This window comes from Chinchilla lanigera, unplaced genomic scaffold, assembly GCF_000276665.1.
Source record: "Chinchilla lanigera isolate Chin_1 unplaced genomic scaffold, ChiLan1.0 scaffold00004, whole genome shotgun sequence".
Classification (NCBI taxonomy): domain Eukaryota; kingdom Metazoa; phylum Chordata; class Mammalia; order Rodentia; family Chinchillidae; genus Chinchilla; species Chinchilla lanigera.
The window spans coordinates 14,672,330-14,699,053 of record NW_004955405.1 but is presented as its reverse complement, the minus strand read 5'-3'; the positions used below and the strand labels follow the sequence as shown (position 1 = coordinate 14,699,053).

Genomic DNA, 26,724 nt, shown 5'->3' with positions numbered 1-26,724 from the left:
GTCCTACAAAAAGTTGGTATTAGTAAAAGAAGTATAAGTGAATAACCATATAATTTCCTTACATGAAGTATTATTGTGTTATTTGCACTGTAGAGTGAAAATGATCATTTCACATTTATTTCACCTTTTTAAAGCATAGAGCACTGCATCATAAGTACATTAACGAATGGATTTCGAAGTTAGAGGAGTGGCTGCTTCTCTTGGGAGCCAAGCTCAGCTCCTCTCTGGAAGAAGGAAGCCATTACAAGTATGTAAACAATATCATTTTCCTCTTGCAGGGTGACTCATTAAATAATTTCCTGACTCCTTTCTTCATTTTTTATGATTCTATAGTCACAAATATTTAGGATCACTATTGCCTATGTTTGACAAATGGAACAAATAAAATTGAAGGTAACCATTACTTGAAAATATGTCAATGCCTGAGTTAACTATACTTTTAAATTGAGCTTGTGATTTTATTATTATCATTAAAATATTTGTGTTTATAAAAAGTGTTAAAGAAAGAAAAAAGTCTAGGGACCAAAGGAAGTGTCAAGACAGGATGGGAGTAAGTAAAAAAAGGATCAAAATGTGATCTATCCCGCAATGAAAGTATCATGTATCACAAACACATAGTAATAAAAAGGGAAAGAGAAGAAAGAAAAGCAGCTGAAATGAAAAAATAATGGAATTTGCTATCCTAGAATGTAGTCTTTTGCATTTTGGTAGATTTATGCATAATTGGTACACCATTGTAAACTGCATATAAACTTTTGGTTTTTTATTTTTTTATTTTAAAGAGAATAAAAACCTAACAAAATAACAACAACATAGACAAAAGAAAACAAAACAAAACCAATAAAAATGATACAGGGTTTCAAAACAAAATGATAGGGATTAATAGTGGTTGTTATATTACATATTGTCATCTTCAATGAAGTTGTTCAGATTACCAGATGTAAGAATGCAAGATTGATCAAATCATTGAAGAGAATAAAAAAAAATTACAAGCAGTACAGAGCTTCACTAAACAAGATGGTAGGAATCCACTAATGGTTGTTGTATTACATATTGTTGTCTTCAAATTAGTTGTTCAGATTACCAGATATAAGTGTGCAAAATTGATCAAAAATATTTCAGCATTAACTGTTCCTTTCAATAAACCATTAGACATCAGCAATATAATTATCCCAGCTATCCATATATATATATATATTTTTCCCTTCCTTCTTTCTTCTTTTTCACCTTTCCCTCATCCCATTTGTTCCTTCCTTTGAGAAATTTCTTTCCCTTTCATAATATCTATTGTACATTTTGGGTTTTATTTACTCTTTCAGGTTCTTAGACTAGGAGACAATATGGTGTTTACACATGTGTGTCAGATTTATTTCTCTTATGAATGTGATCTCTAGTTGCACCCATTTACCTATAAAAGCCTTGAGTTTATCTTTAGCTAGAGGGACTGTGAGAAAAAAGGAATCTTTTTCCACTGCTGGTGGGAGTGTAGATTGGTGAAATCACTGTGGAAATCAGTTTGGCATTTCCTCACAAAACTAGGATTACAAGTCCCACTTAACCCAACTATTCCCCTTCTGGGTATTGTTCCAGAAGAATTAAAAACATCATACAACAGCAATATATGTGCACCCATGTTTATAGCAGCACAATTTGTTATAGCTAAATCTTGGAAACAACCCAAGTACCCCTCAACTGAGGAATGGAGAAAAAAAGATGTGGTATTTTTATACAATGGAGTATTACTCAACTGTACCTTACTTTTTAATTTAATTCAAACCATATCTATTTTCTATATAATTAAAATCTCTGAAAATGCTTTTAATAATTTTATAATATGTAGCATAGTTTAAATTTAGAGGAGGCTTCAGAAATCATAAAGCAAATATTTTAAAAGGTTCATTATGTTTATTTAAAGTGGAACTGAGTCCTAAATTCTTTTGGATTTATTTGTTTTGCATTTATACTGTACACAATACTTAGTACAAGCTAAACAATAGGGATACAACATTAAATGAGATGAAGACTTGTCTCAAGGAGCCTGTAGATGTGTAGGCAGGATTAATCATTCTAATAGAGTTAAATTTACTTAAAGAAATACATACAAAATACAGAATTTCAAAGAGGAAGGAATGGTTTAATGTGGTGGTAAGAGAAATTTTCAGTGAGGAGTGATATCTCTTTATTGAAAAAATGCACAGATTTTAATGGTCAAAAATGGTGGAGAAGGTAACCAGGGAAATGATGACTACATGCTTAAAGATATCAAAGTATGAAACATAGGTTACTCAACTTGATGTTTTTTATTTCTAAGCCAAAATTAAAATATTTGAGACTAACATAACATTTGGTGCTATCTATGTAGGGGGAAATTCTGGGCTTCTATTATTAGAACCTTTATTTTTCACAACCTACTTGATGTGACTGTTGTGTATTTCATTGACTAAATGAAATCTTAGAGTTAATTTCTCTCTGTATCTACTACAGAATTGATAAGCAATGTATTGTGTCACTAGTGTAAGAATCTGAAAGAGTTAACAAAAATTAGGAGGTATGGTAGACACTGTGAAATGAAAAAAATGCTCAAAAGAAAAGAGCAACTGGGGTGAGGGAAAAGAGAAAAGAAACAAAGGGAAATTATGTATGTATGTATATACAGGATAGCTAACATAGATTTACTACTACTGACTTCTATCACTTTACTGAAAGGAACAGTTAATGATTAATTATTTGATCAATCTTGCATGTCTCTGTTTGTTTTCCTGAGAAACTACTTTGAGGATATCAATATGTAATACAGGAACCATTGTTAATTTCCTACCACTTTGTCTGTAACTCTATAGTGTTTGTGTTTTTCTTATGGTATTTTGTAAATAGATGTCTGTTTGTTAATATGTTTTCCTTCTTATATTTTAAAAATAAATTTAAAAAAGAACTGAGTAAATATAAAATTCATTTTAGAAATATATAAATGTGGATCTGGGGCATGGGTCAGTGGTAAAGTGCTTGCCTAGCTTGTGTGAGGCCATGAGTTCAATATCAGCAGTGCAACAAAAAATAAAAAAGAAAGATGTAAATATGTACCAATATGATGCATGTCTCTTTGCTATTTTTATTGTTTCAAACACCTGAATACCTACTGATTATCACTGACCATTATAAATGTTCATATAACTTGTATCACTTAACTCACACTGAACCTTTGATGTATGTCCTATTACTTGCAAGCTTTTGGAAATGCAAGAACTGAGGCTTCTAGAGATTAAGGGACTTACTAGGGTTGGTTTCTACTTGTGTACTTTTATGATACATAATAATTACCTCCGTCTTGGGGGATTGGTACATATACACATCGCATCTTAATTGTTTTTACTACCTCTTTGCCGCCCACCTTCCTATCTCCTTTGTCCCCAGCTCCCCTTCCCACCTCCATGAAGTCTCCCTCCCCGCTTCCTATTATCGTTCTTTTATTTTACTAAAGTCTTTATATTTTGTGTTTGTGATGTTTAGCCTTGTGTGTCTGATTTTTCCACCTAGCATTATGATTTCAAGATTATCAAGTCACGTTCTGAATTCAACAACCACGCTCTTTCGTCTGGGTTAAACTGCCTCTATTATTTGAATGAGTTAGATTTTGGGTTCTTATGGCCATCATGGTAATGGTCTAATTCTGAATTCTTGATGATTTGGGTCAAGTCCCTTATTATTAGTTAAAATATCAAGCACAGTATTGCAGCCTCTTTCCTTAATTACGTGGTTATAGTATAGAAGCTTCTTTTTTTTCCCGTTTGTTAGAAAAATATCAAGGTTTAAGTTCTTTTAAATATGGTTTCTATAATTACCTTGTTCTGCTGAAATAATACTGCCTTAAATCTTACTGCCTTTATGTCTCTCATTTTATTTTAGTTTTTTAAAGAGAATAAAAATTAAAAAAATTAAAAATGATACAGAATTTCAAAACAAAATGATAGGAAATCAATGATGATTGTTCTATCACATATTATCTTCAAAATAGTTGTTCAGCATTATCAGACATAGAGATACAAAATTGATCAGAAAATTAAGTGTTAACTGTTCCTTTCAGTAAACCAATAGAAATTAGTAGCACAATTATTTTAGCTATTGTGTGTGTGTGTGTGTGTGTATGTGTATATATATGTGTATATAAATATATATATAAATATATAAAATGGTGGACTTGGACACATTTATGCTTGTCTTAGAACTGCTGTTCTCTAAGGAAAAATAATTCCGAGTGTTTAGGTTAGTGCCTGTTAGAGTTTATTAACCAAGTGTCATCACAGTTAATGTCAAATTACTAGATGCTATTTCATGAGTGTTCCAAGAGCTGAAATTAAAAATAATAAACTCTATTTTAAAAATATGTGGTAATTACTACTATAAATTATTATGCCATTATAAGCACCAACAATGAATAAATAATGAGATAAGAGCATGAAAAATTGTTCAGACCTCTGAGAGTCAAAGCAATGCCAGTTAACACCGTGATACCCTTATGGCTGTATTAAATTAATGGGAAAAGGTAACAGGAAGAATACTTAGAAGCAGAGACAATGCATTGTTAATCGGTACAACCCTTGAGGAGACATGATTGGTCATTTGTACTGTGGTATAGTTTCTCTAATTATTCAGTCCAAGTAATCCCATTTCTGGTTATCTCATCTAAGGCAATAATTTCAAACATAGAGAAAGTCGTATGCAAAAAGTCATTTTTTGAAGTGCTTTCTATGATGTCTATTTTCAGCTACCTAGCAGAGTTCTGTTGGAACTAGGCAAGAAAGGTAATTGCCATTCTAAACCAGTTACACCTGTGACTATATAGGACCGTGTCTATTAAAATACTCTCTGGGGAACAGCAATACTACTACTACTACTACTACTACTACTACTAATAATAATAATAATGCTGATGATTATGGCAGCTATGGCTATACTCTACTCAGCTTCCTGAAGTTTGTTCTCTTTTCTTCCTAAAGTTAGATGATGTCATGATGTTTCACAAATACAATAAACATAATCTCTGATGTGTGACAAAAGTTTTCTGTTGTTTTAGGCTGTTATCTGCATACCTTTCCACTTAATTGATAATTTTGTAATTTACCATTGTCATGTTTTAGCTATTTATTAGAATTATATTTAAAACAGTTTAATAATATATCTCAGAAGTTTAAATTGATACTGAGATGAGTTTGTTTTCTCTTATTGTTATTGTCAATTATAATGATAAAGCTCAATCATTATTTTTCTTGGTACCAGGTATCAAACTCAGGACCTTGCTCTTGCCAGGCGGGCACTGTGCCACTGAGCTATATTTCCTGCCTGTTAGAGCTCAGTCTTGAATGTAGTTTCTATACTTGGTATCAATATAGTAAATTACAATTCAGATAATATTTCAGCAGTAAGATTATTTGCTGGATGACACAAATTTCTCCCTTCTCTTTTCATCTGAGTGACTCTTCACCCTTCAAAATTCTCATTAATGATTGCTTTCTGTTTTAGAAATACTGTTTCAATCCCTTAGAGTAAGATGGCTACTCCTGCTATGGTTATTGCTCTGCCACTGACTTGTTTCTTATGTGAGTGCTCTGCAGATGATGATTATATGTCATGCTATCATTTTATCTGTATCTCATGCACAGTGAGGAGGGACTTAGTATTTTTACACAAGGTTTACTGAGAAAAATTATAACTAGGTGTATAGCATTGATACACTGCTTATCTTGTAAAGTATGAGAGATACCGATTCTAATTATTTTATTTTTAAGTTAAAGCAAGATCGGACTTCTAGTTCATGGGCAACCCAGAATCCCTGTCCACCTGTGTAAGTCATATTTCTTTCCACTTGAATTGTACAGTGGACAAATTTTTATTGTATTTTGTAAGTTAAAAAGGAAAGCACAACTACACAGTATAAGCAGCTAGAATTTTGAACTGCAGTAGAACCAATGTGCATACAGAAAACTTGAATATTGCTATGCCAAAATTAAGATAATTCTTGTCATGGAATGGTAAGATTATGAGTAATAATACTTTGGTTTTATTTTCTTTAATATCACTCTCACATTTTAATGAAAGTTAAAATATTTATGTGTTTTTATGAGTATATATTTGTGATACATAGTAATTACCTACATCTGGAGGAACTGGAAAATATAAAAATCTTGATGATTTTAACTTTCCCTTCTCCCGCTTCCCCAACTCCCTTCCCGTCTCCATAAGCTGTACCTCCCTGTTTCCTACCATCTCTCTTTTATTTTTCCCCTTAAATTATTTCTGTTTTGAGTTTCTCATGTTCTAGAAACAGTGTGATATTTGGCTTTCTGTGCCTGATTAATTTCCATAGGGTCTCAAGAGCTATCTAAAATAATTTTAAGTAGAAAATGTATTTTTATTATGCATTTTAAAAAATTCAAACTTACTTCTTGGCTGATTCATAAAGACATAAACGTACATATTATGGAATACTATGTGATGTTTTGACACATGTGTACCTTGTCTAATGTGTAAGTCTGGGTAAACATACCTATCTCCTTACTAAATGCATTTTTGAAAGAATTCTGTGAGCTTCCTTTTTATAATAGGTATGGTAAAGTTAATTTAATAGTACATGCATATGTGTTTTATTCTTATCTTGAGACATGATAATTAGACCAATCGTATTAAATTTATTTACTTAAATTTTTTATGCTTTATATTTTACACTTTTGTAGACTTGAAATGTGTAGTATATTTCAAGTATTTTAGACTACAGGGCTTCTTGGAAAATAGAAATTAAGAACAGTAATTTACTAAGCTAAACCATAGGCAATGCCATTTTTGTAGATTAAAAATTAGCAAATATAAATAATTTTATGTATGCTTGTAGGCCTAAAGAATAGCAATATGCTTAATTACTAGATATAAGCTATTGAGTATGTAACAAGGACCATGTCAATTGTGTTTTGGTAAATGTTTAATAACCAGTGTTCTGAAAGTTTGTAAGTTTACTATAAAATTTTACTTGTTAATTATTAATAAAGTTAAGTATGTTTTAAGATGATCAACATTTTACTATTATAAAGTATGTGTAGCAAGAAATGTATAAGTGATGGTAAAATATATAGTCTTTTTTAAAGTCCATTAGACAATGTGCTTGCTTTGTTTATTCTGAACTTTCTTTGTAGCTGAACTATGGCTGCAGTAATGCCAGTGTAGTTCCAATATGAATGTTTGCTGATATTGTTATTTAATGTGAAATGGCACTAATGATTTCTCTGTGAAATCAATAGTTTTGAGTACTGAAATAATATTTCTCAGTATTTAGTGGTCCTTTGCACTACTTGGCACCTATAGACTTGATGCATTTTTAAATTTAATCTGCATTATCAACATTTTCTTCACTTGTTTTTAACTCTCAGAAATCAACAAAATAAAACATTTGCCAATTTCAGTGTAAATAATCCTACTACAGCTGATTTCATATAATCTATGTAAAACTGGTAATAGTCCAGATATAATACAGATATCCTCTAAACCATATACAAGTAACAAAGTGCAGTAAAATCATTAAGAAAGGATGGATTTGGGGAATTTACTATCTTTGTTCTTAACATAACTTACTTAATTACAAATTTGTATGATTTTATTTTTAAAAAATAGACGTATTAACAACCACCTTGAAAAATTACTGAATATTTAACAAAAGCCTGTCACAAGCCAGTATGACCCAGCGAACCACTGGCTTCTGGCTTTTTGTATATGATTTTGCAATTGTTAAAGTCTCATTGTAAAAAATCATGAGATACATATATTATTTATTTCAGGGTCCCGCCACTTGATTTGAGAAGTCTTCTTGGCTCTGATGATGAGGTAAGTTTTACTCAATATTTAGCATAGTAGACTTTGCACTACACTGTTACATGTACATATACTAAGTATCAATCGTTTTATTTTTTAGGATGATTTTTCATATAGTTCTCGTGCTGCAGTGCATACTCATTATAACCCAGCAAAGGCACCTGCCCTTGGTTGGGCTGCACCATGTGAAATACCACATCCTCAACATCATCTAAATGAACTGGTTAGTATATATTGGCTTATTGCTAACATTTGAAATTATAGTATGCCTCATTAGTACTACATTTAATCTAGGATTTCATTGTGTTTAGTCTATGCTTTGCCCAATTTAAATATTTTATATATGAAAATTTCAAGCATAATGGTGGTAAAATGATTTTACTTTGTTTTACATCTTTTCAGACATAAGAAAGGAAGTTTAAAAATTTCTTATACAATTGGTAACATGCAGATATATTATAATACGGAATCTAGGAATTTTAAAAGTATGACCAAACTTTAGATGAGATTTTACTAGTTTTAGTTATAAACTTGATTTCTCAGAAATGGACTCAGACTTCAGGCTACTAGACAGAGTGCTGTGGAGTAGATAAATAACTGCACTTAATTCAACGTATTTCCTTGGAAGATGTCTTCACCAGTGTTATGCTGAGTAGAGCGTGATTTTCTATCCTTGTAGTTCTTTGTCCTGTATCTGATTGTATTCATGTTCTCCTCAGCTTCATTTTGGACAGTTTCATAAATAATACCTTAGACTCTATATTGCTACTTTTTTTTTCCCCCCTGAAGCTTTGCCTCATTTTTCTTCTCTGGGTTAGACTTGAATATCTTCAACATTTTTCAGTGGTTGGACTAGATCTGGGTGCTCCTTTTGGAGTGTCTCTCCTTTGGTTAATATGTGCATATTTTGTATTTGTTTAGTACATACTTTAAATTTCTCCTACCCACTAGCTCTACCATATCTCATCCCCATGGAAATACGTTAGGGAACTAAACTATATCAGAGAGTAGAATATTGTAATATTTCAGAAATAGCAAGAAGCATTTCTTAAAGTTAGTGATCTCCAATTCCTATCACTGTTTTAGAAGAAATTTTTGACAGTGAAGTTCTTCTGGGACGCGAAAACAAAAGACCTACTTACTTAAACCATTTAAGAAGAATATAAAGCTTTTTTTTCCCTCAAATTCTTTTGGAACAAGGACTGATCTTCAACTGCAAAATAAAATATAGGATTATTGCTATTTAGGGCCAAGAGCCCATTCTGAGTCGTTCTGTCTCTTCTGACTGATCTGTCCTGCTGTACCAGGTAACAGTTTTAAATGTCACCTCTGTTTAGAACACAGATTACAGTGGTCTGTTTCTTAGGTATAAGTGCTAAGGTAAATGGTAAACCTGTTAATGTCAATAAAGAAAATTAATAATTATTCCTATTCTTTTCTGGTGGACAGCATATTTCTTCTTTTTACCTGTAGGAACAGGACACAGGACCTGAAAATTTTCCAGCACCAACTGGCAAATATAAGCTAAAACATGAACAATATAAAAATGTAATGAAAGAAGGATATAAACAGTATAGTCAGAGAAATGAAGAAAAGACAAAATCAAATATCACACATCAACAATCTCCAGGAAACAAGATAAATGAACAGGTAATGTATGAAGGTTTGTAAAACTTTAATGAAATTGAAAGCGAACAGTTCATGTGTTATAGCATTTATTGTTGTAGGAACTGGTTGATTGTTCACAACAAACCTAAAGGATTATTATCACCATTGCCCGAGGTGAAAACTCCAGCCATATGAACTAGTCTTCTGTTAGCAGCTTTTCACTTGTCTAGAGAGTAGAAATAAGACAGCATCATATGTTTCTGGCATAGTTGTCATGAACTCTGTTGGATGACAATCTCAATTCTAAAGTTGAGAAGGTGGTATCAGCCTTTACGGTGACCTGCTTTATTCTAAAACTGTCATCACTTCCTGTTTTTCTCTTGCCTGATTTTTAGAAAAAATTTCAACCTTACAAATTGCTGAAATTATTAATCTTATATTTAATATTGATTAGATGAAACTTCAATATTGATGGGTATAAGAGCAAATTAAACATAAGTTTAATGATATTTCATAACCATACAGGATAAACTAATCTTGATTTTTGGAAAAAGTGTTTGGAAATGGTCCATGAAGTCAGATTCTGGCTAAACTCTGGAGGTCAGGACAAGAAGATTTGATAATAGATTGACTGTAGGTTTGAAAGGCAGAGCAGATCAAGAGGGATCCTACAGAGATGAATCTGCAGACATTATACTGATTGAAATCAGCCAGGCACAGAAAGACACACATACTCTCTCTCATGTATATATATATATAATCACTTAATAATATTTGTTTCTGGGAAACTAATGTAAACATCATGCCTATAGTTACTAGTACTGTATTTCTTACTTGAAATTTGATAAAAGATCAAATTTTAAGTAACTCTGTGACCCCCTGCATGGTTACTGTGTATACCGATGGATGAGTTATTCAGCAATTATTACACAATGTATATGTTTAGGCAGTCATCATACTCTACAATTGAATATATACAATTTATATTTATCAATTAAATATTTTAAAATAAAAAAAGTAATTACTGTAAGCCTTTTGACTTGGGCAGTTGCCCTTAACTAACTAGTTAGGGAAAGAGTATATGGAAGTCTGCTACAAAGAGGCTAAATTTGATATCCAGTGGAAAACCACAGCTTTCCATCTATAAAATGTTAAAAACAAGTGAAATACAAATCCTTTTGAAAGGTTTTTCAGCCTTAACATAATGCTTTTACTAAAACGTATCTATTACATTAATTTGCTTAATTTACTTTATATAATGTTAAGCATCAGTCTGGTGCTTGCCTAAATAAGTTCTTAGGAAAACTAAGCACATTAGTGGATTGTATTGTTTAGCTTTCTCCTTGCTGATGCACAATACGCAATAGCCACAAGTTGAAGAAGGAAAGATTTAATTTGTTCACGGTTTCAGTCCATTATCCTCTGGCTTGAAGGCAGACATATCATGGTAGAAGAATGTGGCAGAACAAACCTGTTTAGTTCATGGTGGGCCAGGAAGCAGGGCAAGGAGAGTGTCAGAGCGCAAGGGGCCAGGTCCTAGCTGTAGACCCAAGGCCGTACCTCCATGACTAGCCAGACACACTAGAAATGGGTTCCACTAATCCCCAGGGTGGATTTCAAAGCCAGTCCTTTAGAAACCCCACACTAAGTGCTACATGGGTGAGTAAATAAATTTATCGTCTTATGAACTGGTTTCCAAACTGTAAACGCTTCCTGATACTCTCATTTCATCTGTAAGTGAACGGAGGCACTGAGAGGTCATCTAGCTAGGAAGGGGGAAGCTGAATTCAAAGATAGGGAATCCGAGTATCAGAGCTTGTTCTGTTTAACTCAAACAAGCATTGAGATGTTCAGAGGTTATCTATTCTCTTCTTTTATTAAAAACAAACATTGTAAATATGTGTATGATGGCCTATTTACTGTTTTCATGTGTAGTGCAGTACACAAAGTGCAGAAGCTGGCAAGGATGACCTTTCCACTCTGGATCGGAAGGCCCTCTTACAGCATGGCTATGTGGACAGCCCTGACCCCGCACAGCTCAGCTCAAGGAAATCAGAGGTGGTAAGTCACGAGTTTGCCTATTTCATAAGTCATTAAAATAATTTGCCTTTTAAGAGTTTTATGAACTTATATAAATAATTTGAAGAACTGAATTCAGACTGAGATGAATAATTATTAATGGCAAATTGAGTATATTTAATAGTGGTTGACTAGTGTTTAGTGTATTTTCTGTGGAAAAATTGTCTGGACTCTTTGAGCATTTGTAAAAATTGAGTGTACAATCAAGATGTTAATTAGCTGCTATTACATTAGTGAATTTATTTGGCATCACCTCTTTTCCTCAAAAATAAGTCTAGTTAGTTTTTTTTTTTTTTTAAATAAGCTACTAATACTACAGAAATTCTGGCCAGTTAAGAACAAAGTCACCAATAAAGTAAGTTTTCTTTAGGACCAATGAAGCAAAGTTTTAGGCTTTCAACAGTAGCTTTAAATTATATATTTTTTCAAAATGAATTAGGTTGATAAGAATTGCTTACACCATTCTGGAATACACAGGTAATTATAAAATTTCTGTAGTAAAATTTCTCCTGCAGTAAGGAGGACAAGCTCCTTGAAGGTGGAGTCCACTACCCGCTAGGATCCCGGGTGATTGATATTTTAGATGTGTTACGGAGTAGGTGAATGCTATGGTGGTGGCTCACAAGCTGCAAAAACTCTGATTTAGATAGCGTAGGTAATAACAAAGCACTATGGAGTTCCTAGGTAATCACATTATCATTAGCACTGAAGAGAAAATCAGTTTATATTTTACTTGCTTGTAATCATGCGGAGTCAGTATGTCCTGACTTGAGAGCAATGTGTAATTAAACTCTGGGCCAGGCTGATTGATTTTTTTTTAATGGCTATCCCAAGTTGCAAATTTGTTAGAGTTCTTCCACCAAAGAACATAGTATAATTTTCTATGCTTGTCATTTTATGCCCAGTACAATAAGGAGTCTTCCCCAGGTTATCATAAAAACAGCAAAGCTACTCCATGAGGCAAAACAGTGTTCCGAATGAGGTTATTTTGTTATTTCCGAATTTTTATTTGAAATGAATGTCACCATACTTAAGGTCCATTGGGCATTGTTCTTAGTATAACCCAAAGCTTTCTGGGTATTAATGGATTTCTTTTCCTTACAATTATGTTTAGAGACAATGTATGTAAATTTATCATAAGTTAATTTTACTTTTTTGCTGCAGCAGTGCATTTATCTGTTTTATTTCCCCCTGGAAGCGTTTATATGAGTAAGCTTTTAAGGCAACAGAAATTAGTACTGATTTGTTCTTGAAATGTAGGTAGAAACATCTTTAATTTTTAACTACTTAACTAAGCACCAGAAGCAGTGAGCCTGTGGTTTTCATGTCCCTCTCTAGTTCTTTTGTCATTTTTTAGTGTTGCCAAGTGCTTTGCATCAGTGTGACTTCTGCTTAGAATCTGCTTGGTGGTCAGGGAGACCTCTATGTCATTGTGCCTGAGGGATTCCAACTTTTCTTACAAAGTATAAACACTATAAACTTTAATCAAATCAGTAATTGAGAAAAATTGATCAAATATTATTAACAAATCACATAAATGGACAAATTTATCATTCTTTTAATGATTGGGGTTCTGTCTCATATTTTTTATATAAGGTTAAATGATTCCAATTCAGTTTCAGCCTCTTTTCGTGTGAATAGTTTTAGACTAAACTCTTTTTGTGTCAGTGCTGGTATTCCCCTTGCAGCAGGTAAAGATGCATTTTGCATGGCATGTCTTGAGGAGGGAGTAATAGAGATGAAGGATGTGGTAGGTCCTCTTCTTTTATTCTGATTCCACAGGATGAAAGGCACCTTGTTGGAAAAGTCTGATGATTTTTCTACTGAAATTTAAGCCCATGAAGACATAGTAATTTTAGATTAAGTTAGAATTTAAATTTATTAATGGTGGATAGCAATCTGTATTTAAGAGGGACATTAGAAATATTTAATTTATGGTTTAGGAATTCAGTATAACTTGTACTGCTCTGGACAATAAAGTTGTGTTATTTTTATTTTCTCAGGAAATTGTGGCTGCAGAGAAGAAGAAACAGACTGTGGCAGAGCAGATGATGATAGATCACTTATCTAGGTCAGAGTAAATATCTGGTAGCAGTAATGCGTTCTAAACGTTCACTATATTTCTTTTTCATGTACGACACTTACACACCTGGTTAATTAGTGCCTGGCTAAGTCAGAGCTAAGCTTCCTCTGTTCATTGCAGCCTTCAAGGTTTAGTAGTTAATATTTTCACAGCACTCTTAGACAAATAGAAACACCTAACGATTCTATTCATTATATTTATTATTAATGTCTAATAATAATTAATGAGCATTTATTTCATAGTTGCTTAATGACTGCTTGAAAAATGTTGCACATCAGTTGACATATTTTTATTTCCTTCTTAAATTGCTACAATTACTTACTAATGAAATGCATGCATTTTTTGAGTACCATGGAATGTTTGATAGAAAATCATTTAGGATCACTTTCTATTCTACATTGATTTCCCTATAATATTTGCTCTTTATCACAGCAACTGCAGAAAACTCAGCTTTGCAAAGACATTAATTCACTGAAAGGGAATCGTGTGGTATCTGGGGGAAACTGGGAACTACTCTGAACGGGTAGTTTATGTGGTGTCCCAAGAATAGTGGGTATGTCTGTGTTTTCCTTAGAAAATAATATTCCATGGTGTTCCTATGTGTTTAACTGGGGTGACTTGAATACCATCTGAGAACTGAGGTTAATTATCAAACATGTTAAAGCCTCTTAGAAAATTGTTTAAAATTTTATCATTGATAATACTAAATATAACATGTAAAAGTAACGGTTCACAAGAAGCTGGGATAATCTAGGAAATCTTGAAGGAAAAAAATAAGACAAGCTTAGCTTGGAAAAGTTGTTTAGTTAGTAGCAAAGAGAAAGATTGACCTTCTCCACATGCATATCTTTTCAGCCAATTCTTTGAAACAGTTAATTATTTTAATAGTTTTCCATGTACCTCCTTCTAGTATCTCATGCACTTCACTTGTTTTCTCTGTAGCACAACTCCTTTCCATATGCTAAGTAGCGGCATCTCTATTACTAAACAAATGGTGACATCTCACTGCTCCTTTCCTGGGCCCATTAGCAACTTCTGTCTTAGTTGGAAACTATCTTTTTTGAGACTTTTTTTCATTTTTCTACGTGGCTTCCTGTTGTACACATGGGACTATTTTCTTCCTCCCTTCTGCTCACTTTCAGAGTCTTTTGGTTCTGCACTTTCCCAGTCTTTAAATGTGGGAATGCTCAGGGGCTCAATTTTTGGATCTCTTCTATATTAGGTGACAGATACTGTTATAAACAATATGTGTGTATATACATATATATTTTATATGTATGTGTAATAGCATATATGTATATGCTAATTTGTTTAATCTTTATTTAATCACAATATTGGAGAGAGGTACCATATCACATTACTCTTTATAAATGAGGAAAATATAACCTAGAGTTGAATGATTAGAGAAACCCACGTAGCATATTTCTGGAAGAGGCAAAGGTTAAACCCAGGCAGTGTGGTTGTACTAAAGTGGGGAAAAGAACCAAACCAATGTCATTTTGTGTTCTAGTGTCCTTTTTTTCTAGTGTCATTTTGAAGCTGAAGTTTCTGTTTCTTTAAGTTTGTTTCTTGTAAATGTTGTCATAGTTACCTAACCCGATACCTCCCCCATGTTTGTCATAAGACCTCTTGTTTCCTACTTAAAATGTCAAATGCCTTTGTTCGTTTGTCACAAGCTGAGCTCATGTGTTGTAGGATTATTTCTGTAGCTGCTCTAAATCATGTCAGAAAAAACTCAATCAACCCCCTAGACCCGGAACTAGAATTCTATAACTATTCTCCCCTCCTGCCCTTCAGGCTTGGTGCTCAGTCACGTACTGGGTGCCCACCGCTGGCTATAAACTTGCTTGTCTCTGCAGCCGGCCTCCAAGGGTGACTCAGTTAAATAAACATGCTTGCTGCAACATTACCATGTGTCCTCTCCTTTAGCACACTGTGAAGCTCCTGAAGTGTGCAGTGCAGACTGCTTCTGTGCCCTTGTGCCTACTGTTCCTATGCGTGTGATACCCCTCTCGGTTGAGTCTAACTTCTACTTGCCTCTTAAGAATCAGTGCAAACGTCTTCTCTTCTTAGATGCCTTTGATGAACACTTCTGTATATTTTTTCCTTTCAAGACTTACGTCATCCTCTTCTATGTTTGCCCATTGAATTTCTATTGCGGCAATTATCACTTTTTTATTGTATTTTACTTGTGTTTTCCCCTACATTATCAGAAACCAGCACAGTGTCTATTTGTTTAATGAATGCTAAGGACATGAAGCTCTTAGCTCCCTCAAAAATTTTACTTTATTTTTAGGTAATATTCACAGAAACACTGGAATAGTCACATTTTTTTTATGGACAATATTTTAATAATTAAATTTATGCAGATTTGACAAAAGCATTATTCTGACAACAGTATAAATTTCCATTTGGTGTATGCTTTACAAATTGATTAAAGTATGTGGATAATAAAGCAATACATTTTCACATTAACTATCTGACTTGGTGTTTTTCCTGTTAGAGCTGTAATCAGTGATCCAGAACAAAATATAAACATTGAGAAACAAGAAAATGCTCATATTCCTCCAGATTCAGAGAGACCACCTCTTCGATGTAGGAAAAGAACACTACATGAAACAAAGTAAGCAGATTTTAATTATATAAAATGAGGAGGCACTGAGTTATAAATGTATTGTTAAATTTTATTTCTGTGACTGAAAAGTTTTTGTGTTTGTTTTTGCTTTTTTACTATATAAGGAGCAATCCCATTTTTGCAGTTCAGATCCTAGTTCTGTCATCTTAAGATATTAGAGGCAATATCTTACTCTACCTTGTTTGTCCTTTAGATTTTTTAAAAATTTGTAATTTAGGGGGAAAAAGCCACAACCTTTGGGGATAATATATATGAAAATGTATAATACAGTAACTGAGATTATTTTTATCTATGTAATATATACTAGCTAAATTTCACTGATATATTAAAATTAGTATTGCTCATTATTTCCCTTTTACATTTAACTCTAGCTTATAAAACCTTTGAGCTGGTATGGGCTTTAACAGTCCTGTGGTGCAGCCTACTTAAATTCCTCCATGAATTCACTGACAGTTGACATCTAGCCTCATCTTGAAGAGACAGAAAATCTACCAGTACCTACAGTAGCTCTTTTCTATTTCTAGACTTCTATAATTGTTCATATTCTTCTGTGTCTTTTTTTTTTTCTGTCTCATTCTTTTCTGGAAGCCGTGGCTTCTATACATTTAGATATTTGAAGCTGTCATATGTTAGTTTCCTGTTGCTGCAGCTACAAATTTAAATGTTTTAAAACAACACAAAAATTTATTCTCTTACAGTTCGGTAGTTGTGAAGTCTAAAATCAAGGTGTTGGCCGGCTGCATTCATTGTAGAATTTTCAGTGAACAAGCTATTTTTTTGTCGTTTGCAGCTTCTAGATGTTGTCTTTATTTTTTGGCTTGTGGTCCCATCCTCCACCTTTGAGCTGATTATGATGGTCCAAGGCTGCCTCACTCACTCCACAACTCTTTGACCCTTCCTCTATAGATAGTCTGTCTCTGCTTTCGTCTTATAAAGATAGGTGTGATTGCATTCAACATGCCTGGGTAATCCTGAGAATCTCATTTTAATATCTTCAACTTAATTACATATGGTGTGGTATCTTTTGTATCATGTAAAGTTAACATATTCACATGTTCTGAATATTAGGGCACAGACATTTTTGTGTGACCATTTATCTACCAAACATCTAAGCTTTTCTTTTTTAAAATAAACTTCTATTGAAATAAAGCATACATTCACAAAGTGCGTACATTTTAAGTCTACAGCAAAAGAATTGTTACACATGAAAAATACTCATGTCAAACTTTTAGATCAAGAAACAGAACATTACCAGAACCCCACAAATGCACCTTGTGCTGCCTGCCAACTAGTATCCACCTCCTTTGCCATGACCAGTGACCTTCTCTATCCTAACTTCATAGATTAGACTTGTTTGATTATGCACTTCATATAAGTGAAATCACAAAATTTGGAATCTGTGTGCCCTCTTTTATTTTCTCTAATGGCATTTATTTATGTACTGATTTATTTGATATAAAACATGATGTTCTGATATATCTCTATATCTATCTGTCTGTCTATCTATCTATCTATCTATCTATCTATCTATCTAACCTATACATTGACATCTTACTTTCACTCAGTATTGTGTTTGTGAGTTTTATCCACTTGGCTATTTGTATTTTTTTTTTTTCCACTCAGTGTCATAGAGTCTTCCAATGCATACATACACTGCGCATTTTTTATTAACCAATGTTGAAAAACATTTGGCTATTTATGAATAGTGCTTCTGTGGGTTTACTTGTGCATACCTTTTAGTGAACATTTGTATTCATTAAGCTGAGTAAATAGAAGTAGAATTTCTGGATCATTTGTTTCTTTAAAAGTTACTGCAAATAGTTTTTCAAACTGGCAATTTGCAATAGTAGCAGAGTGAATTTCCTAGTTGCAACAGTTTTTTGCCAATGCTTGGAACTGTCTTTTTCATTTTAATTCTTATAAATGTGTTTTGGTGATTTTAATTAGCATTTCATCGGATACTAATGAAGTTGCATATCTTTCCATATGTCTATTGGCCACCAGATATCCTTACCTGAAAGTTGGCCAATCTCCCAATCTTTTCCAATAGTTCCTTGTCCTTTGGAGCTTCTTTAAGAAACCTCTGCCCACCACAAAGTCACTTTCATTCTGACTGGCAACGCTGCTATGTCATATGTTAAGCTGTTGTAAATGCTTAATTGATTCTAGGTTTTTTATTCAGTTTCATCTATCTCTTTTTCTATACCTATCTTGATTAGTATTAGTTTATATTAAGCTCCTGTAGATTGTTTAGAGCTAATCCAGTTGCCTGAAAAATACTAGGAGAGCATTTCTTAGGATGACTGAATTTATCGATTTTACCTTCTCTTTCATTTTTCCGGAAAAGAGGGACAGAACTGGGCTTCATACTTAGAAGCAGGAATTGGCATGTGTAGTTTAGCCTTTCCTATCTCATTTTCCTTGGGAAGCAATTGCTTGAAGAAGCACACATTTTACCCCCTGCATCAAATTTGTACAAGGTACTTCTTTAATGAAAATAAGCAGTTAGTTTGTTTAATTCTAGTGGCAAAGATGGAGCTTATTTTTGCTGCATACCTAAACCATGGTTTCCAACAGCCTTATTGATAATAAATTGCACATCTGCTATTTAATATGCTGTATTTTTCTTTCTGTATTGGTACAGAAATGGGATAGATAATATTTGTGCTGTTTATTAGGAACCTCAAACCTGATACGGCACTGTGAATTTCATAACATCAATGTGTATTTACTTCTTCTCTCTTTTCAAAAAGAGTTATTGTAAGCCTTAAGAAAGTTAATACACAGTAAAGTGATTTAACAGTGACTAGTGTCTAGAAAGTCTTTCATAAATGGTAGGTGTTATTGTAGGTGAACATTTAGCATTGTTCGAGGCACAAAATGGGTATTCAGTAAGTACATAATACCCATGGATTAAATTGAATTGAGATAACGAAGCTTTCATGGCTCCATTGTGTTCACAAACTATCATTTAGTTAGCAGGCTCTTGTTTCCCATCCTCCGATTCCTTTAGTAGAGGCCTAGATTTATAGAGGGGTAGCTTTTCAAGATCCCTGTGACCCACACACTCACACGCTATTTACCTTATTGCTATTTCATTATACTTGCAGGCTGTGGAAAGCTGTCATAAAATTACTTGGGAAGGGAAGTAACAGTACATCATTGGGTCTTTAGATTTCTGTAAGAGAAAGGATTTCATGATAGGGTGTCAACACGTGTACATTTGGGTTTCACATTATATTTTTAACCAAGGTTTGGCTTACAGACTTTAGGAGATCACTCACTGCTGTCTGAGTAAGATTAAATATGGACACACATATTTCAAGGCTTGAACTTCACCTGGCACTCTTTCTCACTATTCATTTATTTTGTAAGAAATACTCTCAGCTGTCCATAACTGAAAACCTGACTGATAGGGCTAAATGTGTCAGAACTTATTTTTCTTACAGAACCAGGTGCTTCATTGGTGGGCATTGTTTGGTTTTAGTTTAGAGGCAAAGTGATGTTGTAGATCTGGCCTCACTTTACTAGATCTTAATAGATTTTCTGCCATAGCAGCTTGATGGGCACCATGGGTATGTAGCAGCATCATATCCCTTTCATGTTCACAGGCAGGAACTCTTCCCATGCCGCTGTCTCATGTGGACAAAATCAAATCTTTCCTGAAAGCTTAGTAGCAGAACTGAGCTCCTTTGCTCAGTTTTGAGCAGACACTAAAAAACCAATTGCAGAGACTAAAAGAGCAAATTCCATGGTGGGAGGTAAAGAAGAGTGTTGGAAATGGCTTTCACAGAGCTGCATCATAGGGCCAGTCACAAGTGTGCTCTCTCCGGTATTCACTTTTGTAGCATGTTATACTGTAGAGTCCGATACAGAAGTCATTCATACGTACTCCATCTCAGGATGATGTTGTGTTTGCTCTATATTAACAATTTGAGAATTTTGTATCTCCATCTTTATCTAGCTTATGCTGTTTCACAATGCCAGCAAAACTTACTTTTAGTACATTTATTGTTTATCCAAATGTAGGTACATTTAGAAATTATTGACAATATATATATATATTTTTAACAGGATTAGAACCCACTCTACATTAACTGAAAATGCGCTTTCTCATAAAGTACAATTTGATGGCAGGATCATATCAAGGTAATTGTACTTACTAAATTTTTAAATTCTATACTTATAAATATGTATTCTCTTCACATTCAAATAATGGTATTAGACAAATTTTCCCATTTAAGTGAAAAAAATGAATTTAGAACATATTAGGCGATATTAATCTGTTGCAGAAAATATAGAAAATACAAAGCTCTAAGAAAACTGTTTTAACTAGGCATTACTTAGTAAGAGATTTGAAGTGCCAGGTATGGTGCTGCATGGCTGTAATCCCAGGATATGGAAGGCTGAGGCAGAAGGATTGCTAGGAATTCTAGGCCAGCCTGGGTTTCACAGTGAGTTCAAGACCAGTTTAGACTATAGAGTGAGATCCTCTCTGAAAAAAGCAACACCCAAACCAAAACCAAAACAGAAATGAAAAAATAGCCCCCCACAAAAAAAATCCCATAAAACAGTAACAAAAAAAGTCAAAAAGTGATTTTAAAAGTGTTTTAACATCTAACAAACACTGGTAATCACGGCGCTCTGGGAAGCTAAGCGTGGAGTTTGAGCATAGCCTGGATAATTAGTTTGAGGAGACATTGTCTTGAAATAAGAAATAAAAAAGCAGTGGGAATGTAGCTCAGTGTGCAGGCCCTTGGATTCAATCTCCAGTAGCACCAAACAAGCAATATTTTTAAAAGAAACTTAGAAGTGAATTTTTAAAAAGATATGAATTACTGCTATAAAGTTTTAAGTTATGTAAAGTTAATTTTTATATAAGATGCTTAATTTAATTTTAATAGTTTTAGTTAACTAGTTAATTTTAATAGTTTTAGTTAATTGTAGTAGTTTAATTTTTTAGTGATTTTAGTAGTTTTAGTAGATTATGGGTAATGGAGCAGAGAACAAAGGAGGTGATTTTTAAACCTATTGTCTCAGGCTTATAAACGTTCAGTAATACATAATTCTACTTGATGGTTTTGTGCATATTTCTCATAAAATATGTATTTTTAAATGGCAATACTTGTTCAGCAATTTAAAACCTTTTTTATGACAATGAAAGATAATAAATGGTATATCTTCGAGTAGTTTCTTACAAGGTAAAGGTTTTTTTAAGGTCTTCTGTATTTTGAAACTGTAGGTTGGGTTAGTGACACACACTGTAACATACCCATGTTGCTGTCTGTATAGAATAAGGTTTTTTGCTTCATCGAAATCTAATTTGACACTTCAAGCTGTGGTGTGTTCCCTACAGCTACCCACACCCGCACACTCGAGTGTTATATTTGCCCACTTTTAGATGCTCACTTTTACTTTATTATTGAAGTTAAAATTGTTCCATTTGAAAATCTTCGCTATGGTATTTTTCTAGACATGGACGTGATGCCTGCAGAGAGCTGATTGGGTTCTTTTTCACTAGTGACAAGTCCCTTACAATTTATGAATATCGACAATTTGGCAAAAACAGGTATGGTGTGGAACATGAAAACTCCTGAGATGATTATGTCTGCAAAGCGTTGAATAACTATGTTTTCTGTTTAACTTCTAGAACAAATGTCCTTCCATTTATTCCCAAAAACATTTACAGTCATCAATGTGGACGAAGAAAAGGAAAACGATACCAGCTTGGTGACTTTTATATTGTAAGTTAAGTGTGTATCTACATAAAAAACATTTAATAGCAGATGTGGGATGCTGTGGAATCCCCGTATGGAAGGCGAAGCAGGGCTTTTTGCTTTCAGTTTCCCTCCTCTCCTTTCTTCTGAGCAGGGACATTTGTGTGAGTGGGATAATGGTTGACGTTTTCCAAGGAACTTCTGCCACTAAGGCCCAAATCCCAGTGATCTGAAAGCAAGCACAGGATTATTCTGTGTAACCCCTGCCCCATTCTATAATGCAGGTTGTACCCAGGAAAGCTTACCTCTTGGTATATTTGCAGGCTCTTCAATGCTGTGTTATTGAATAAGTGGTTGTCTCCATAACACTAGGAGTGAGGCTCCATCTAGAGTAGGCTTATTCTCTGAGGATGCCTGGTTTCTTTCAGGAAGGGCCATTGGTCTCTGGAGCTGATAGCCTATCCTTTTCATAATATTTGCATTATGGAAAACTCATGTGGTGTAACAGGTTTCCCAAATATGGGTGGATCGTAGATACTGTTACAGTGTGTATGGTGCTCTGAAATTTTATTTTTCATTTTTAAAATTTTTTGAGGTGTGGAGTATTGAACCCTGGATCCTGTCTGTGCTAGGCAAATGATTTGCCACTAAGCTACTGCTCCAGCCCCAATATTCTGAAATTTTAGATTATAAAATTCACATACTTTAACATGACTAAAATGAAGTACTACACAGCAGTCGTTCATGCAATATGTATATAAAACTTGGGTCCAAATGGGAGGAGCAATGCACCAGTTCCATGAGGTCAAAGATTTCCTGGAGAAAGTGCTATCTAATCTTTACTAAGTATTAGCTAGGATGATATAGGGTCATAGATGAGGGTAAGGAAAAACTTGGAGGTAAATGGGACAGCTTGTGTAAAGAACAAAAGCAAGAAAACGCATGGACTACTTGGAGAACTGACAGTAGTTTAGCCTGGTTGAAATACAGGACTCAGTGTAGGGGTTGTCGGGATGAACTGAGTTTATTGAAGTAGTCCTATGTTAGAGAGTTATATGAAATGTGTGAAGGAGTCACTGAAGGCGCTGCAGGTGGGAGAGGTGACACGGTGGTAGTTGAAGACGAAGAGCACAATGACTGGACTGGATTGGCGTATTAATTGCAGATAGAGGTCATGGTAACCTGAATTAAGCAAGTGGTTGTATCTACAGAGTTAATTAGAAAAATAAAAAAAAAATCTTTGGAAGGCAAAATCAGTAAGATTTGATGACCAATTAAGGAAGGAGTGAAGGGTGAAGAAACACTTGACATCTTAATCTTGGATTAGATATCTAGTGTATTTGGTACTCGATATTGCCTCTTGAGATCTGAAGAAAATCAGCTCTGACTTCTATTTTACAAGCTGAAGAAAGCAAGTTTAGAAAGTTACTACTAGATGTGAGTCGCTATTTCCAGCAATTTAGTGTAAGTGGTGATTTAGTCTTACAGTTCCTATTCTGCTTCCTTATATGATTCCTGTGGAAGGAAGGAGGGGAGGTAGGAAGGAAGGAAGGAAGGAAGGAAGGAAGGAAGGAAGGAAGGAAGATATAACTGCATGCTTTGTGTGTATAGTGGAAATTATAAAGGCACTATCCAGGGAAGTTTATATTGCAGCGGTGTAAGCAGCCTACAATTTCTTATTGGAAATTTCTATCCTGAAAAATATGTCTCTTGAATACTTCCCATGTGAAAGCCCTTCTCTCTATTTTCCAACTGTTTCATCTGTCGCCTCTCCTCCATCTTTCACTTTTAAAATATAGAAATAGTCAGCCGGACTCCTCTCTGTTTTTCAGTGGGGGAGAGAGATCTTCTGCTGTGCAGATAATTCTGTGGAACCTATCTTTTCATTTCGACATGCTCCGTCTATCTTTTCCTAAATATCCCTCCAAGAAATTTTGATGACAGCTGTAAAAATAATACTCATATGCATATGCACATGTATCATCGACACACTTGAATAAGAGTGCACCCACATGTGTATTCACTCATATTTAACATCAAATACATAATACGGACTGCATGGAGGTACCTGTATGCATACGTATAAGTGTGTTCATATATGTAACACCGCTACACATATGAGAGATTCTTCTGTTGCTTAATATAACCCTCATTTACAGGAGACTCTGAAACTTCCCATCCTCAGTCTCACCCTCTTCTTGACAGAAGAGCCCATCTAAACTGCTGTATACTGCAAATTCAGCCTGGGTTATTATGATCTAAATGTAAGATAATATTTCAGTTTTTCACTCATAATTCTAGACCTCCCAGTTTGGAACTGTAAATTCTTTAGCTCTTCCTTGACACATTCTCTTTTCTACCCTTAATAGTGTTTCAGTTTTTCTTTCTTCTTGATATCAGAAAAATCACTAATTTCTTTCTCAAAAGCCTTCATAAGTTTTGCATGATGTCTTTAACCATTAGAAAGCTGCTAGTGTGTAGAATAAGCAGAAGATCTTTACTGAAGTATTTCCTAATTTATTTCCTCATGGAAAATAGGTTTTCCTCATAGACAATGAAAATATTTAAGCGATATGCTGAAGCAGAGAGGAAACTGCTCCAAGGTAGAAGCTATAGCAAAGGAGCTCTACTTGCCTCTGAATTCATCTGGCTCGTTAACTTGGCAGACCTGGAACCCATCTGCAATCTTAGTTGGGAACCTCCAATTCACTGCTTCACTGCTTTCTTAGTTGAAAAATATTTTAAGGATTACTCCCATAGCTGGTGTTGAGGAAATGGAATTTAAAACTAAATCTTTTGCCAACCCCTCAAACCTCACACAAAAATAGTAAAGAAAGTTGTTTTATTACTGAATAAATATTAAATAGCACATATTATGTCATAGGCAGTCTGCTATGAAAGTGCAAAGACAGAAATCTCACCCTTTTGTATACCTAAGAGATGCGGCCATTGCATACAAGTAACTTGTCTTCGAGTAATAGGACTTGGCAGCACCGTTTGTCACAAACAGTTTGTCCTCGAGTCACCCAGTAACTACAGTGACCAACTGTGTTACTTAATTGACTTTGTTGAGAGGGAAACATACTTTTCATATCTTTGTCACAGAAGGTGGCTTTGCACGTGAGCAAGGTGCCACGTACAATTATGCTCCAACCTTCTGAGGAGAAATAGATAAAGGTGCTACCTCCCTTTGTGTTTACATTTCAGGGTAGCTTCCAAGTTCCGCAAAAAGACTTTCTGAGGTCATAAAGCTAAATATATTATCTATATTTTTTTCCCAAGGGAGAAGAAAATGCTAATGCTTACAATCACTGTTTTAAAAAAAGGAAAGGAGGGAAATCTCTTCCCTATGGTCAACACGAATAAGCAAGACTCTTAGTTTTACCTTGTATTTTTCCTTACACTGGCTATTTGTGTATATGAACAATGGAAGAATTAAAGTAATGATCTTTTAAATGTATTTTAAGGATTTTGAGTAAGAATTTTGTCACTGAGACTTCGATGTTCTACTCGGTTTAAATTAGGTTTTATGTTTGCGTGATCTGTCGTCAAAAGACCAGGTGAAAGATTTCAATGCGTCTGTCACATTCGTCAGTTCACAGGCATCTCTCTGTGGACTAGTGCCTGTACTCTGTGTTTAGAGGTGTCACAATTTTGATGGAGCATGTTTGTTTTTTGGTTCATGATTCTCATTTTAAAAAATTGGAGTTTCTTATATAGCTGGCTTTTTTGTTCATACTGATCACTAAATAGAAGACTGTTCTAACTGAATGCTTGGGAGATTTGTTATTTCTATGGTATCGGCTAATACCTACATAGTTTCTAAATATTCTTCAAATATTATTATTATAATAGGCCTTGCCACTTATTATCAAATCAAATATTTTAGTTGATAGCAGTTGTATTTTCCTTCTTCACGCTCTTCTAGCTGTAAATAATTTATCTTTTCCTTCCTTCAGGGTGCAACTTTGACATTTTTGAGCTCTGATCATCCAAGTCTTCCACAAAGCATACAAGAAAATATAGTGCTTAGAATTCGAATCACAAATATTGATCAAATAGCTTTGGATTCTGTCAAGTAAGTCAAATATGTATTGATCACTTTCAAAGTGAGTGAAAACATTTTTACCTTAAAGTGAGACTCTGTCACAAAACACTTAGATTTTTGTTAGTTCTGCAGTTGGGACTTGATTGACTTTCACTCTCTTCCAGCTCTGAAGAACTTTTTGGGTGTGGAGCAGGGAAGTTACAGCTTCCATCGTGAAGGCTGTAAAGTAGAATATTTATATAACCAGTGTGCACACGTCAGTCACAGAACTTGTTCGCAGCACACGAGGAAGGTATAATCTGCAGGGTATACATCTAATTTAAAAGCATAGCTATTTCTACTTTATGTGCCACTTTGTACTCTTACATTCCATGAGTGAGAAAAGTTATGATCAGTTATGCATTTAAAATATCCAACTTTATGTTAAACATAACATCATTTTGCCTTTGCCGTAGCATTTTTATTTTAATAAATACTGCCAAAGATTTAAATTTTAAAATATGAGATATCAGTAGAACATTGTAAAAAATTTTCTCATATTTTTGTATGGTTTTTTTTAGCATAAAAAATCTTGGGTGCCATATGCTTAAGTGTTGATTGATCATATATACAGTTAAAATATAATACGATGAATAAAAATGACTTTAAGTGATTTTGAGTTTTTAAATGGCACATATCCACATACTCCTCCTCCTCCTCC

General features: G+C 34.1%; 1 protein-coding gene across 9 annotated transcripts in view; it reads left to right on the top strand.

Moving 5' to 3' along the window:
• Positions 1-26,724, top strand: part of Caps2 (calcyphosine 2) — a 103,374-nt gene that overhangs the window by 62,655 nt on the left and 13,995 nt on the right. For 6 of the 9 annotated variants that reach the window (XM_005374331.2, XM_005374330.2, XM_005374329.2 and 3 more), the window contains 12 exons: positions 135-247; positions 5,784-5,839; positions 7,821-7,866; positions 7,955-8,077; positions 9,328-9,504; positions 11,398-11,523; positions 13,545-13,612; positions 16,128-16,247; positions 20,334-20,408; positions 21,733-21,828; positions 21,910-22,003; positions 25,936-26,054. In XM_005374331.2, coding sequence (XP_005374388.1) covers positions 167-247; positions 5,784-5,839; positions 7,821-7,866; positions 7,955-8,077; positions 9,328-9,504; positions 11,398-11,523; positions 13,545-13,612; positions 16,128-16,247; positions 20,334-20,408; positions 21,733-21,828; positions 21,910-22,003; positions 25,936-26,054 — 1,181 coding nt within the window. In that variant the 5' untranslated portion in view covers positions 135-166. Of the gene's footprint in view, positions 1-134; positions 248-5,783; positions 5,840-7,820; positions 7,867-7,954; positions 8,078-9,327; positions 9,505-11,397; positions 11,524-13,544; positions 13,613-16,127; positions 16,248-20,333; positions 20,409-21,732; positions 21,829-21,909; positions 22,004-25,275; positions 25,537-25,935; positions 26,055-26,724 lie in introns of those variants that run through there. The other 3 variants (XM_013517685.1, XM_005374332.2, XM_013517689.1) reach the window with 3 other exon arrangements.